Source organism: Clarias gariepinus, chromosome 19 (genome assembly GCF_024256425.1).
Source record: "Clarias gariepinus isolate MV-2021 ecotype Netherlands chromosome 19, CGAR_prim_01v2, whole genome shotgun sequence".
NCBI lineage: Eukaryota > Metazoa > Chordata > Actinopteri > Siluriformes > Clariidae > Clarias > Clarias gariepinus.
Window position 1 is genome coordinate 310,021 of NC_071118.1, and position 14,857 is coordinate 324,877.

General features: G+C 40.0%; 1 protein-coding gene across 2 annotated transcripts in view; it reads left to right on the forward strand.

The window, feature by feature from the left end:
- Positions 1 to 7,621: 7,621 nt before the first annotated feature.
- ammecr1 (AMMECR nuclear protein 1) overlaps positions 7,622 to 14,857 on the forward strand; it is a 32,346-nt gene continuing 25,110 nt past the window's right edge. For both annotated transcript variants that reach the window (XR_008355819.1, XM_053478309.1), the window contains exon 1: positions 7,622 to 9,454. Coding sequence is in view for 1 of the 2 variants with exons in the window: in XM_053478309.1 (XP_053334284.1) it covers positions 8,940 to 9,454 (515 nt within the window). In the remaining variant the exon portion in view is untranslated. The remainder of the gene's footprint in view (positions 9,455 to 14,857) is intronic.

Genomic DNA, 14,857 nt, shown 5'->3' on the forward strand with positions numbered 1-14,857 from the left:
CTGGATGAGGTTTGCGGTCTTCAGTGATGATCAGTAAGTGCTTCAGGAGTCCATGCAGTTGTAGCTGTATCGGTTTGTGATAGGGACCGAGAGAACTCCTGGAGATTCCACTCGCACAGAAACCTGGGATTAACCCATAAAACCCGGTGCTGTGACGAGACATTTACTGCTGCGGCACAAAGACTTAGTACTTAGTACTTTTAGGACTGCACAGAGAAATGTGAAATTCTGGACTGATGCTGATGTTTAAAATAATAATTAAACTGATAGTTCATGTTTTGTTGTTTATTCCTGCCTTTTGCACCAGGATTTATGAAACAACCTTTTTGTGAGATTGTAACTGTTTCATCTCTTGGAGCCCAATGTACAGCTGCGGCTCAGTGAGATGAGTTTTTACAGTATTTCAGTAGCACAACAAAAACCTTTGAAACATAAACCAGACTGTAAAAGCAATTCAATCTGATTGGACGAGAGGTGTTATTTCCATGGGTGCTGATAACAGACAGTAACAGCACTGTAACTATACGTATGAGTGGGCGTGTCCCAGGTGTTGTCCAGTGGTTAATGACACTGTGTGTCTCAGCGTGGGTGAGAGTAGGTGTGTACGGTCCGCAGTACTGAGGAGAGAGCAGCTGTCTGACTAAACCCACATTCACACCCAGTCACAGAAGCACTTTCAGTAAGAACACACATCTGATAACGTTATGGCGTCTTAAACAACACGCCGTCTCTGCACTAATCACTTCTAAGTCCTTCTCAATCGCCTCTGAACCGTCCGTGTTCTTTTGTTTTATTTAAACTACTTGGTGTTGTGGAACAAGGGGTTATAAACTAGCACACTAGCTTTCCATTTAGGTCTATTTGGGATTCAACCTCAGAACCAGACAGTTAATGGAGCTGATATTCTAAAGTGTAATAAGTGTAAATATACAGTAAATCTGATGAGTTTCTCAGGACTGCCCACCACCTCCATGGTTTATTCTCATCACCTTCTGACTACAGAGTAACACTAAGAGTTTAACACCACTCTCACCTCCTACTGCGGTTAGTTAGTACCACCATGTGCGGAGGGATATGTAAAGTAAGAATAAAAAAAAACTGGTTAAATAAAGAAACAAATCATAAGCTGTTGATTTAAGATTCAAGAATTTCATTTGTCACCTACATGGTTGTACAAGTGCAGCAGTAGTGAAAAGCGACTGCGACAAACTCCAGACTGTGCAGATAAAAAAACAACACACAATTAAAATAATAATAAATAAAATCACTAATGATAATAAATATGTACAACAGACTAGGATATAAGTTATACAGTATAAAAGTTATGTTCTGTGATGTATGTGCAAATATAATAATTGAAAATAAAGTTTCATTATGGAACGGTTGTATAAAAGCGATATCACACTCAAGGTCTTGCTGTTGTACTGAATATTGCAGACATTGTGCTTACATTCACCACAACAGCGCCACCTTGAGAGTGATATCGCTTAATCAGCCGCTGCTTCAGCGAGAGTTATCTTAATTGCCGATACGCTGATGCTAACAGGGTGAATATAGAAAATAATTTCTAATCCTTCATGTCATTATTTCACGGCTAAAGGAAATTAGATATAGCTGAGAAGGAAGCTGGATGGAATAAAAAAATCCTGTGTGTTGTTCTTACGCTGTGGAGTTTTAGCTGGGTTAAACGAGGACCTGTTTTATGACGTTTCTTGACCGTGTAAATAATAAACAGTATCGCAGAATGCATTCTCATTAAACACGGATCCTATTCCCATTCACCGGCAATAACGTTTGAATTATTTAATTATTGGTTTTGCCTTTCATGTTTATTTTGAAGCAGACGCTAATCACTGAGAATGAGTGTAAACACTGTAAAGGAGCGTATGGCGTCTGACGGCGCATACTCGATCCCTGGACGTCGTCATGGGGGGAAAAAACTTCATAACGAAAATATCAAGTCAACTCTGAGTCGTGAAAATCTAAAGTGGCTCTCTGACATGTTTCAGGTCACGGGGTCAAATGGCCGTGACCTTTACTGAGACTGAACTTTATTTTAAGGTTGTTTTTTGGGGAGTTGTGCCAAAATTTAAATCATGTTCTGATTTCATAAGTATTCACTCCCCTAATGTGAATTAGATATTTTGAAAAAGAAAAATATAATAATAAAAAGAATAAGAATAAATACATAGAAATAAGAATAAATATGTACAACAGACTTAGGATATAAATTATACAGAATATAAGCTAGATACTGTGATATATGTGCAAATATAATAATTTATAATAAATGATGTTTGTGGAACTGTGGTATAAAAGCAACATCTTTTGCGATGTCTTATTTTTTGTTTCATTTTATTTTTGTTGCTAATGAAGAATTTCTTCTCATCAGTTAATTTTGTCAGTAGCTGAGTTTATAACTTGAGTTTACTGCCCCCTAGTGGAGGACTTTTTGTTTAATAATTCACTTGAATCACACACTAAACAAAATGATTTCAATTTTACACTTTTTCACACTCTTACTTTATTTTTTTTTATGTTTTATTTTATTGACCTTTTACCTATACAGTCTATATCCCCTGATTTTTGGCACTGCTTCTGCTCCTAGCGCATATGATACAATGACATCTGACATCCTGTGTCTTCCTTCTTATTGAAGTGAATGTTAGAATGTTTATCAACTCTGACGTTTCTTGTACAGCGCCCTCTGCTGCTGTGAAGCAATCACACCTCTCATTTTCTTACACAAACACATTTCTAGACTTGAGTGTGCCGGATTAGCAGGGCCTTATTGGGTCGGTTCTGACCCGTGGGCTGTTTGGGGCTTGAGATCTTATAAATCTAATGATTTTCGTTCTTTAGTTCGACACAGTTTGTACATTATTGATGACTCCAGCAGAATGTTCCTTACACACTGAAAGCTGCTTTTATAAAAGGTCTGTTTTCTTTCAGCCACGCGGTGCAGAGCTCGGCTCAGAGCCACAACACTGACGTCCATTTCATCCACTGACTCTGGTTTCAGTCTTAAAAATCAAATCGAGCAATATTAGAGAGCTATTTCACCTGCGGTCACATCCTTATGACCTGATATCATCACACACGTGGCTGTGAACAGCGATAAGGACACAGAGCTCCAGATGGAAACTTTAAAGTATTGTTAGTCTGCAGGTTCCTGACCCTGGCCTTGGAGAATTCTGTGTCCTGCACACTGTAGTGTTTCCCCTGCAAATTACTCACTCTCTCTCTCTCTCACACACATGCTTACACACACATGTACACATACAAAGAGCTGAGAAATGACATCATGAGTGCTGGGAGAGGAGAAAACCTGAACACATGCAGGACACGGGGTTCTCCAGGACCAGGGACCAGTGTGTGTTACAGCTTTCACAAACAAATGATTAAATCTTATTTACAGTTTGGTGGTGATTAATTCTGTGTTTTATATGTTTGTCTGTTTATACTAAATGTTAAAAAGTTTAATATGAATTTAGTAAATCTTTATTAGTTCCTAAACCCTGATCTTGTCCCTACTGCTTAAATAAATTATCGAGAGCGTTGACGACAAACTTGAAATCATTTTATTAAAGTTTGATTCATTAATTATATGATTAAGTACAATGTACAATATGGAATAAAGTTAAAGACCTGAACATGTGAAATCGCGTCCCAAATTACAAAAATAATTAAATCCGCCCTAACTAAAGAATAAACCAAGCCTTCTCTAAACTATCTCAGGTAATTAATCAACACAGAAATGCATCATGGGTCTGGAATTTGGTTTTAATTACTGAAACAAATCTATAAATTCACTAACTGCTCCAAAAGCTTGTCCATAAAGTCGAGGTGTGGATGTGGTCCAGCTGAGATACTGTAAACGCTAACCCACAGCATAGTTATTCTTCCTTAGGATAGTCACACCCTGGGTTGCCAGATCTCAGCAACATTTCCATCTTAACTATAATTGTTTTGGGGGAAAAACCTGCACCTAATATATACCACAGAGCTTACATTTAGGTACATAAGTATTTGGACAGCAACACTGGATTTGATATAAAGCGCTCAAGGTGTGATTGAAGTGTGGACCTTCTATACTTTCTATAACTGACTTTGGACGGCACGGTGGCTTAGTGGATAGCACGGTCGCCTCAGGGTCTGGGTTTAATTCCCCATAGTGTGTTAATAAATGTGTGTATATGTGTGACCTACACTGGATTGGCAGCCCATCCGAGGTGCCTCTAGTGCCCTAAGTCTCATGGAATAGGCTCCACGCCCCCCAAAACCCTGAATACGGGATAAAGCGGTATAGGCGGTAAGTGAGTGAGATGAGATAATAACTGGATTTTAAAAATATGACTATAACAGAAACTGCTCTATAAATAGACACACTGTCTGCACTTACACTTTAACAAAAATATTTGGATTTACTTTTTAATTACAGTGGTACCTCTGCCCACTGTAAGTCGCGTGTATGTCCAGGAGCCGTTCATAACGTGTTTGTGTCAGTGGAAAGCAACCAAAGCAAGTTTATTTTTGTTGTGTGTGTGTGTTTTTTATTTGCATTTTGTGTAAGATTTAGTGAAGACATAACACCATGGATACCAAGAATGTTATCAGGGACGTTAGCAAGAAGAAAAGGGAGCAGCTTACAGTTTGGTTTTTAAAGCAGCCAGTGCCAAGAGGAATCATAGATTAAGATTAAGTGGATCTTTTCTGTCTATTTATTTGATAAATTGCCAGAATATTGTATCTCGTTCCCACGCCTTGGTGAGTATTGGCCAGAATATAATATCTCATTCCCACGCCTTAGTAAATATTGGCCAGAATATAGTATTTCGTTCCCACGCCGTAGTAAATGTTGGCCAGAATATAGTATCTCGTTCCCACGCCTTGGTGAATATTGACCAGAATATAGTATCTCGTTCCCATGCCTTAGTAAGTATTGGCCAGAATATAGTATCTCGTTAATAATATAGTATCTAATATAGTAAATATTGGCCAGAATATAGTATCTTGTTCCCACGCCTAAGTAAATATTGGCCAGAATATAGTATCTCGTTCCCACGCCTTGGTAAGTACTGGCCAGAATATAGTATCTCGTTAATAATATAGTATCTAGTATAGTAAATATTGGCCAGAATATAGTATCTCGTTCCCACGCCTCAGTAAGTATTGGCCAGAATATAGTATCTCGTTCCCACGCCTTAGTAATTATTGGCCAGAATATAGTATCTCGTTCCCACGCCTTAGTAACTATTGGCCAGAATATAGTATCTCATTCCCACGCCTTAATAACTATTGGCCAGAATATAATATATTGTTCCAACACCCTAGTAAATATTGGCCAGAATATAGTATCTCGTTCCCACGCCTTGGTAAGTATTGGCCAGAATATAGTATTTTTTTAATAATATAGTATCTAGTATGGTAAATATTGGCCAGAATATAGTATTTCATTAATAATATAGTATCTAATATAGTAAATATTGGCCAAAATATAGTATCTTGTTCCCACGCCTAAGTAAATATTGGCCAGAATATAGTATCTCGTTCCCACGCCGTAGTAAATGTTGGCCAGAATATAGTATCTCGTTCCCACGCCTTGGTGAATATTGACCAGAATATAGTATCTCGTTCCCATGCCTTAGTAAGTATTGGCCAGAATATAGTATCTCGTTAATAATATAGTATCTAATATAGTAAATATTGGCCAGAATATAGTATCTTGTTCCCACGCCTAAGTAAATATTGGCCAGAATATAGTATCTCGTTCCCACGCCTTGGTAAGTACTGGCCAGAATATAGTATCTCGTTAATAATATAGTATCTAGTATAGTAAATATTGGCCAGAATATAGTATCTCGTTCCCACGCCTCAGTAAGTATTGGCCAGAATATAGTATCTCGTTCCCACGCCTTGGTGAATATTGGCCAGAATATAGTATCTCGTTCCCACGCCTTAGTAAGTATTTGACAGAATATAGTATCTCATTCCCACGCCTTAATAACTATTGGCCAGAATATAATATATCGTTCCCACACCCTAGTAAATATTGGCCAGAATATAGTATCTCGTTCCCACGCCTTGGTAAATATTGGCCAGAATATAGTATTTCATTAATAATATAGTATCTAGTATAGTAAATATTGGCCAGAATATAGTATCTCATTTCCACGCCTTAGTAAATATTGGCCAGAATATAGTATCTCGTTCCCACGCCTTGGTGAATATTGGCCAGAATATAGTATCTCGTTCCCACGCCTTGGTGAATATTGGCCAGAATATAGTATCTCGTTCCCACGCCTTAGTAAGTATTTGCCAGAATATAGTATCTTGTTAATAATATAGTATCTAGTATAGTAAATATTGGCCAGAATATAGTATGTAGTTCCCACGCCTTGGTGAATATTGGCCAGAATATAGTATCTCGTTCCCACGCCTTAGTAAGTATTGGCCAGAATATAGTATCTCGTTCCCACGCCTTGGTGAATATTGGCCAGAATATAGTATCTCGTTCCCACGCCTTAGTAAGTATTTGCCAGAATATAGTATCTTGTTAATAATATAGTATCTAGTATAGTAAATATTGGCCAGAATATAGTATCTCGTTCCCACGCCTTGGTAAGTATTTGCCAGAATATAGTATCTTGTTAATAATATAGTATCTAATATAGTAAATATTGGCCAGAATATAGTATCTTGTTCCCACGCCTTGTTAAGTACTGGCCAGAATATAGTATCTCGTTAATAATATAGTATCTAGTATAGTAAATATTGGCCAGAATATAGTATCTCGTTCCCACGCCTCAGTAAGTATTGGCCAGAATATAGTATCTCGTTCCCACGCCTTAGTAACTATTGGCCAGAATATAATGTATCGTTCCCACACCCTAGTAAATATTGGCCAAAATATAGTATCTCGTTTCCACGCCTTGGTAAGTATTGGCCAGAATATAGTATCTTTTTAATAATATAGTATCTAGTATAGTAAATATTGGCCAGAATATAGTATTTCATTAATAATATAGTATCTAGTATAGTAAATATTGGCCAGAATATAGTATCTCGTTCCCACGCCTTAGTAACTATTGGCCAGAATATAGTATATTGTTCCCACAACCTAGTAAATATTGGCCAGAATATAGTATCTTTTTAATAATATAGTATCTAGTATAGTAAATATTGGCCAGAATATAGTATCTTTTTAATAATATAGTATCTAGTATAGTAAATATTGGCCAGAATATAGTATCTCGTTCCCACGCCTTAGTAAGTATTGGCCAGAATATAGTATCTCGTTCCCATGCCTTAGTAACTATTGGCCAGAATATAGTATATTGTTCCCACACCCTAGTAAATATTGGCCAGAATATAGTATCTTTTTAATAATATAGTATCTAGTATAGTAAATATTGGCCAGAATATAGTATCTCGTTCCCATGCCCTAGTAAATATTGGCCAGAATATAGTATCTCGTTTCTATGCCTTAGTAAGTTGTGGCCACAGATTATTTTTTTTCAGAGGGGCTCTGTACAACCCTGGCAACCCTGCTCTTAGGAATCACGAATGCTGCTCAGTTCCTCCGTGAGGAGTCGACTCCCGAAAGGATTCAGTACTCGGTCGGTACACCCATTCTTTTCACGTAGCTGTAATTGAGAATACAGACTCCAGAGTACGCAGGATGCGTAAGAATCGGACGTAAACTGCGTGCTGGATGGTGGAGGGAGAAGTGCTCACGGAGTGCTGCTGGATCTGCGGTCAGGCACAGGATCCTAAAAACAGACAGCGACATCGACACTACCGACACCACCATACCCGGTGCTTCTCTACGCGCAGGCCCGACCACACACACACACACACACACTCAGACACACAGACACACAGCCCAGGGGCAGTATCCGGGTGATGGACGGCGGTGTTTGTGCTGTAATGCTGCAGCGTGAGGATGCGACCTGACAGACGGGTGACGGCGGTCCTGCCCACCGGGGGGCGAAAACTTTGGAGCTCGCGGATCGAGCAGTGAGACACACACACACACACCGAGTAACCGGTTCAGTGATGAGTTCGGAAATGACTCGCGGGTTTCAGTGACGGAGCGAGAGAGAAAGAGAGTGTGTGTGTGTGTGTGAGAGAGAGAGAGAGAGAGTGTGTGTGAAGGGAAACTGCGTCGATTTGCGGTGCGCGCTCGCGCTCTCGGTCCCTGCGCCTCGCGCTCAGCTGCCTCGTCGGTTTTAGATCGCGTGCATGTAAACAACTGACAACACACACACACGCACGCACGCACGCACGCGCACGGTTCCGGGGCGGAACGTCTCGTCTCGTTTCGTCTCGCGCGCTGAGAGACAGCGAGAGACGGATGGGTCCTGCGTGCACGAGCGGCCGGATTCCCGCACACTGAGGGTGCAGTGCGGTGCGGTGTGTCTGCGCGAGCTCTGATCTCACACGGTCTGATCTGATCTGATCTTCGGATTGTAGTTTTTGACACGGGGACGCATGATCTGATTCAGGAGGTAACACCAGCCCTGTGACTTCTTTACCCCACCACACACACACACACACCCCTTCACACCACCACCACCGGGGTATTTATTTCTCCGTTATTTATCCCGGGACGCAGCTGGAGCTGCCGATCTGCGAACATTGCGTAAGTCTGCAGCGTAGGCTGCGCTCTCTCCGCTTCCGTCCTGCCGGGTGACATTGCAGTCTCTTGGAAATCCCTTTTACTGGGCTTTTTTTTTTTTTTTTTGGATGTAAGCTTACTTCCGGGGGGATTACGTTCCCGAGAGGAGGAGGAGGAGGAAGAGGATAAAAAAATAAAAAATAAATAAATAACTCAATCTTAAACGGTGAAGGTGGAGCGTCGTGCGTCGTACGTGGTGACGCAGTGGGATTTTTACGCGTGGTCGGCGTTTGGCCCCGCCCTTCCCGCCGTGACGGCGATGGGTCGGAAGCGGTGTGTCGGTGCAGATTGTTCGAAGATGGCGGCCGGCTGCTGCGGGGTGAAGAAGCAGAAGTTGTCGGGATCCCCCGGCTCAGGGGGTCCCGGCGGGGCGGGCGGCGGGGCAGCCGGGACCGGGCACTGCGGATCGGACCTGGGGATCGGGTCCTCGACGTCGACGGTGGTGGCCGGAAGTGTGAGCCGAGTGAACGGCCTCGGGGGTCCGGGGGGCAGCGGGAGCTGTAGCGGGAGCAGCAGTAGTAATAATAACAGCAGCGGTGGAGGTGGAGGAGGCTGTGGCGGCGGCAGCACCAACAACACCAACACCGCTCTGTCCCCGGCTCCAGGCGGCTACAGCTCCAGCACCGGCCTCTCCCCGAACCTCAGTCCGGGACCGGGCTCGGCCAGGAAGATGGTGGTGTCGGCGGAGATGTGCTGCTTCTGTTTCGACGTGCTTTATTGCCATCTGTACGGATACCAGCCTCCCCGCACTCCCAGGTTTACTAATGACCCCTAGTAAGTACAGCGAATCACTCAGATATTTCAACACACACACACACACACACGAATATGTTTTTTCTCTGTTTTTCTTTTTGTTTCATATTAATTCACACGACACACACACACACACACTCTCACTCCGTGTTCATTTCTCATCAAACCCAAACCTGCTTATACGATTATTCATTTGGAACACACTTAAAAAAATGGAACTTGCTTTGCGAGTGTGTGTGTGTGTGTGTTATAAACACTACTTACTCACCGTCTCTTACTCAGGATTTCCACACCAAGTGCCGAGGTTTTTATTTATTTCCCTTTTTTCTCTTCCACACAAACTCACAACTCGAAAAACGAAAGCTTTTACAACAACATTTAATATAAACCAGATTTACATTTCTTTCTATATTTACGTAAAAATTGACGCTAATTACCCAACGAGTTTCTCTCTCTCTCTCTCTATTCAGCTTTACGGGGAACTCAGTGAGTCTCACAGGGCATTTAAAACCTTTATTTAAAAACCTTTTTTTTTTTTTAAATCACGTTTATTCCCTCTTTTGTTTAATTTATTCCCATATTTATCCAGATAACCGATGTTAATTCAGGATTAATTCACAACCCCGGCTGATTTGATCCCTGAGCTTTGTAGCGTTAACTGACGGCTAGCTTCAGCTCCATTTTTTTAATATATATGTTTTTTTCTTTTAAAATTTAATAAAAACTCATATTTAAAATGTGCTCGACCATGCTCTAGTATAATAAAACACTTTTACAGTATAAGCCTATGTCCTTCATGTTTGTCTCATGAGTTTATTTATATTTTTCCTCAGAACTCGTTGTTTAGCGGAGCGGCTAGTTCGGTTGTGTAGCTAGCATGTCTGTGCTAATGCTATGTGAGCTAACAAAGCCCGAGTTGTTGAGGCTGTTTGCTGTTTAACTCGAAGCTGCGGTCTAAAGGTCAGGGTTTTAGCCTCGATTTGTGAAGTGTTCGTGTTAGAAACGAGCTCTGGTTATTTTTAAACAAATTTAATTTAGTGTGTGTCGGTGTTTTAGCGTGAACTCACACTGACCTGACTGAAACCTAATTAGCTTAGCCGCTTATTCAATGAGAAGCTCTCTCTCTCTATCTCATTATCTCTCTCTCTTTATCTCTCTCCGTTTCTCTTTCTTTCTCCTTCTTTCACTTCTCTCGTCATTCTCTTTATATTCTCTCTCACTTTTTTCTTCCTTTCTATTTCTCTATCTGTTTCTCTTTCTCTAGCATTTTCCTCTATTTTTCCTCCCTCTTTCCTCTATGTTCTCTCTTTCCATTTTTTTCTTTCTCTCTTACATTTTTTATCTCTCTTTCTCACTTTAAATCCCCCCTCTCCCTCTTTCTTTTGCTCACACACACTCTCTCTCTCTCTCTCTCTCTCTCTCTTTCTCTCTCTGTTTGTTGCTTTGTTCATGTTCATTTCCACCATCTGGTATTTTCAGTTCTTTTTGTGAAAGTATAACGAAAGCGTTTTTAATTTCTGGGCCGAGCGATGTGACAGGAAAGATTGTATCACGGTTTTAACACAATTGTGCGATATGTTACTGATATCACAGGCCTTTAATAAAATATTTTAAGCAGTTAAAATTAGTATCAAAAGATGATGATTCCAGTCAGATTGTAAGTATAAAACGTTCGTTCGTAAAAATTGTTCACAAACATAGTTGATGACCGTATCGATATCCTTTATTCATGTCATTGAAAATCTTTTCTTTGCGTTAACATTATTAAATTGTATGTTTAATGTCCTCCTTTAATCTGGTGTGTTTTGTGTATACAGAATTTTATACAAGAAACTTCCTGTTATGAAGCGCTGACACTTGAGACTCCTTTAAAAAATATATATTTTATATTTATATATATATATAAATCGCTTAAACCTCTCCTAACAGACGGCATCACTACATCAGCACTTATATAAGGGTTTGTTAGTCTGAGATCACATGACGTTGCTATGGAAACATTGATGTAATTAACTAGAGTACATGGGCTACTATAAACATTGACCTGGACTGGGGCTGCGACTTTGGATGAAAATTTAGCATAGTTGTGGAAGAAATGCTAACTATATGATGATCCTCAGCATTTTGGGATAATTATAATAACTTTTTTTTTCCCTCCTCTTAGTAAAATTTTTTTAATTTTATTTTTTGCTGATAAATGAATTTTTCATTAGTGCCTTGTTTTCCCTCAAACCTCACTACTGTACTGTTGGGTGTGTTTATTCCATTTGTGTCATAATCTTTATAATAATTATGCTATATTCTTATTCCTGTACTTTTTTTTTCCCTCTTTTTTTTCAGTAAGCACTTCTTTGTCTCTTTTGTATAGACGGATCGTTTTCAGGTCGCCAGGGGCGTCCGCCATTTTGTAGGTTAACCGGTGAACGACTTTTGAAGTGTAACAGTTACAAATATAAATACAATTTGATATAATTGCACTAAAATCTAAAACGCCAACCCGTTTCACAGCGTTCCAGACAAAGCTTGGAATACTTTCAGGATTTGTTTCGACATTGTTAATCTGTGTGTGTCAAAATGGCGGCAGTGGTACACCTCATCTCATGTGACGTCACCTGAAATCTGTCATCTTAATATTTAAAGCAGTTTTTGTGAAAAAAATAACTCTGTGCTCGTACAGATCCACAACATGTACGTTGAGCATTTGCACAGATTTCATTGAACTACCCCACATTGGAAATCTGCTCCAAATCCTAATCCTTGCCCTTTTGTACTCCTGTTTGCAAACACAATCTCCAATGTGTTTGAAATCCCACAATGCACCGTTTATTTCGGCGAACGATGAACCCTGACCTCTGTCGTGTCCCGAAGGACCCGGGGATGTCCATGTTTGCCGGAATAATAAAGCAGGAGTTTTGACCCCTGTGTGTGTGAGTGCTTGTTTCCGTTGTGGCTTTAATGAGAACGTTAAGTCTGTGGCTTAATGATTTACAGTCAAGCAGCTGAACACTAATCACCACAAGCAGCCCTGTTTCTGTGACAAATTCTGCACTTCAGTGTGAAAAGGAAAGAAGAAGAAGAAAAAAAGTATCGCTCTCGTGTTGTACGCCGTGACCTTTTACAGCGACGTGATGATCCGATGACGTAGATCGATCGTTGCTCGTAAATTGATTATCGCCTGAAAAGGGCAGCGTGCCTCGCAAATAATTGAACACACCGACAAGGTGCTTTATCTTTAACTTTAATACTCTTATTAGTGCTCTGTACGGAGTAACAAAAAAACCACAACTGCGTTTAAAATTTAGTTTTCTTGCTCTAATCCTGGTACAGGATACAAAGCAGACGACTTTGCGGCGTGTATTGTTTGTATTCTCATACCCTGCGATGGTTTAGTTTTGATATTCATCACCAGAAGTGTTTTTTACACACTTGAGCTTAAGGTTTCCACCTGGCATCTGAACTACCTCAAAGCGTGCGGTACCTTTATATCGCAAAAACTTTAAGGTTCCCCAAAGATCTGTGTTTCAAACACTCGGCCTGTAAAATAATCCCAAAGCGGTCTGCTGAACGTTTCACACTTTAGTACGTTCCCAGGTTGATAACGTCTCCCCCGGACAAACGGACCGGCGTAAAAGTCTTTGCGTTACATCATTGATGAAGGAGGAGAACACTGTCCGCCGTTTGTTAGTCGGATCATGTATGACTTTGTATTTGACTTAAATTTTCCTCTTATTTCCCCCCGTATCTACACCCCCACTGCGCTGATCTGATGCAAGTGCTGGAAATGCAGCAAAGAAAAGCAAAACAAGCAAAGTGAAAATGAAATGTGGAAAGAATGAAGTGATTAGAAAGAGTTATGGCATCACAGAAAAAGGTTCTATTATTATTATTTTGTCCCAAAGACACTCACTGGAGTTGAGGTCAGGACTCCGTGGTGTCCAGGTCGTGTGTGAAAATGATTCTTTACACTCTCAGGGTCGCTCTTTCACACCAGTAAAGATGAAACTCTCCATAGATGTGATCCTCTGGTGATTCAGTACATTCAGGTGGTCAGCTGACTTCATTTTATTGCCCCATAGCGTGGCTAGACCTGTCTAGACCTGAGCGACTGAAGGAGCCCCATGATCTCCCATGGCACTAATTCAGGATTGACTCTGCACTTACACAGTTTAATTTGTTGTCAAGACAAGATAATTATATTGTAATGTAATATTGTGTTAGTGTTAATATCATCTCCTGAAGCCTCTCGTATCTTCTGGCTGCCCTCTGAGGGACGTTCAGAGACTCCAGAACGACCTGCTCCAGATTAAAACTCCTCAGACGACCGAGATGACGTTTTAATAACCAGGATACTTAAAAACGATCTCGAGAGATCAACGTGCTCAGGAGCTTTTAGCCTTAATTGCAGCAGGTTTAGTCATGGACTTTATTTCTTTGTGCTCCACATGAGGAGATGAAGATCTGACGAGCATCATGGATATTTCCTTAACGTGTAGTTTTATGAAGTTAAAGACAATCCAGGGCTCTTGAGTGGCGTAATGGAGGAGCGCTTGCCCTGGTACGAGTTCATGGGCGGTGAAGACAAAGAAAACAAATATTAAATTAATAAAAGTATATGATTAAATAAAAAACCCAATCCCATTTAGCGTTGTTTTATTTTATTTATTTATTTATTTTTTTAATCGGCAGTGATTGTATTTTATAAACAATTATTTATATATAAAAAAAGGTTAACTCGCTCATGTATTAATTTGGGCATATTCAGTAATTATTGTTCTTTTATTTATTATTTGTTTTTCTTTGTCAATAAAAAAAAATAACCATGCTACAGAACCATTATAAAATAAGAAATAAGAGTTCTCAAAGTGATGATTATATCAGATTTCATGATGAATATAATGTTGGTGCAATTGTAATGTACATGTAATTAGATAAAAATGTAGATCTTTTTTTCTTCTGTTTGAGTCTGTCTTCCTTCAGTCCTCTCTGTCTCGTATACCTCTTAACATTGTCTCAGCATTAAAAATTTAACCTCTAAAACCCATAAAACACACACAATGAATAGCGCTGTCAGTCACAGCGGGTCGGTCGATTTATTATCCCGGGCAGCTTTATTTCTTACAGGTTAAAGTATTAAAAAAACTACTAAACGTATCTAATAAACACTGAAGTGCTGTGTAACATATTGATTGTACAAAGCGGAAATCACACTCCAGTCCAGTAGGTGGCGGTGCTGTGCCAACCGCTAATAAATTCTGCAGCTATAGAAGAGTTAACCTAAAAAGTAAAAAAAGAAATAGAAAAATGGAAATGAAAACTGACTCGCTGCTTTGATTCAATTTAGTTAAATTACATAATCGATCGAAATCACACAGCGGTAATAACGAGCACTCGCAGGTTTATGATGTATGTGGTTTCAAAGAGAAC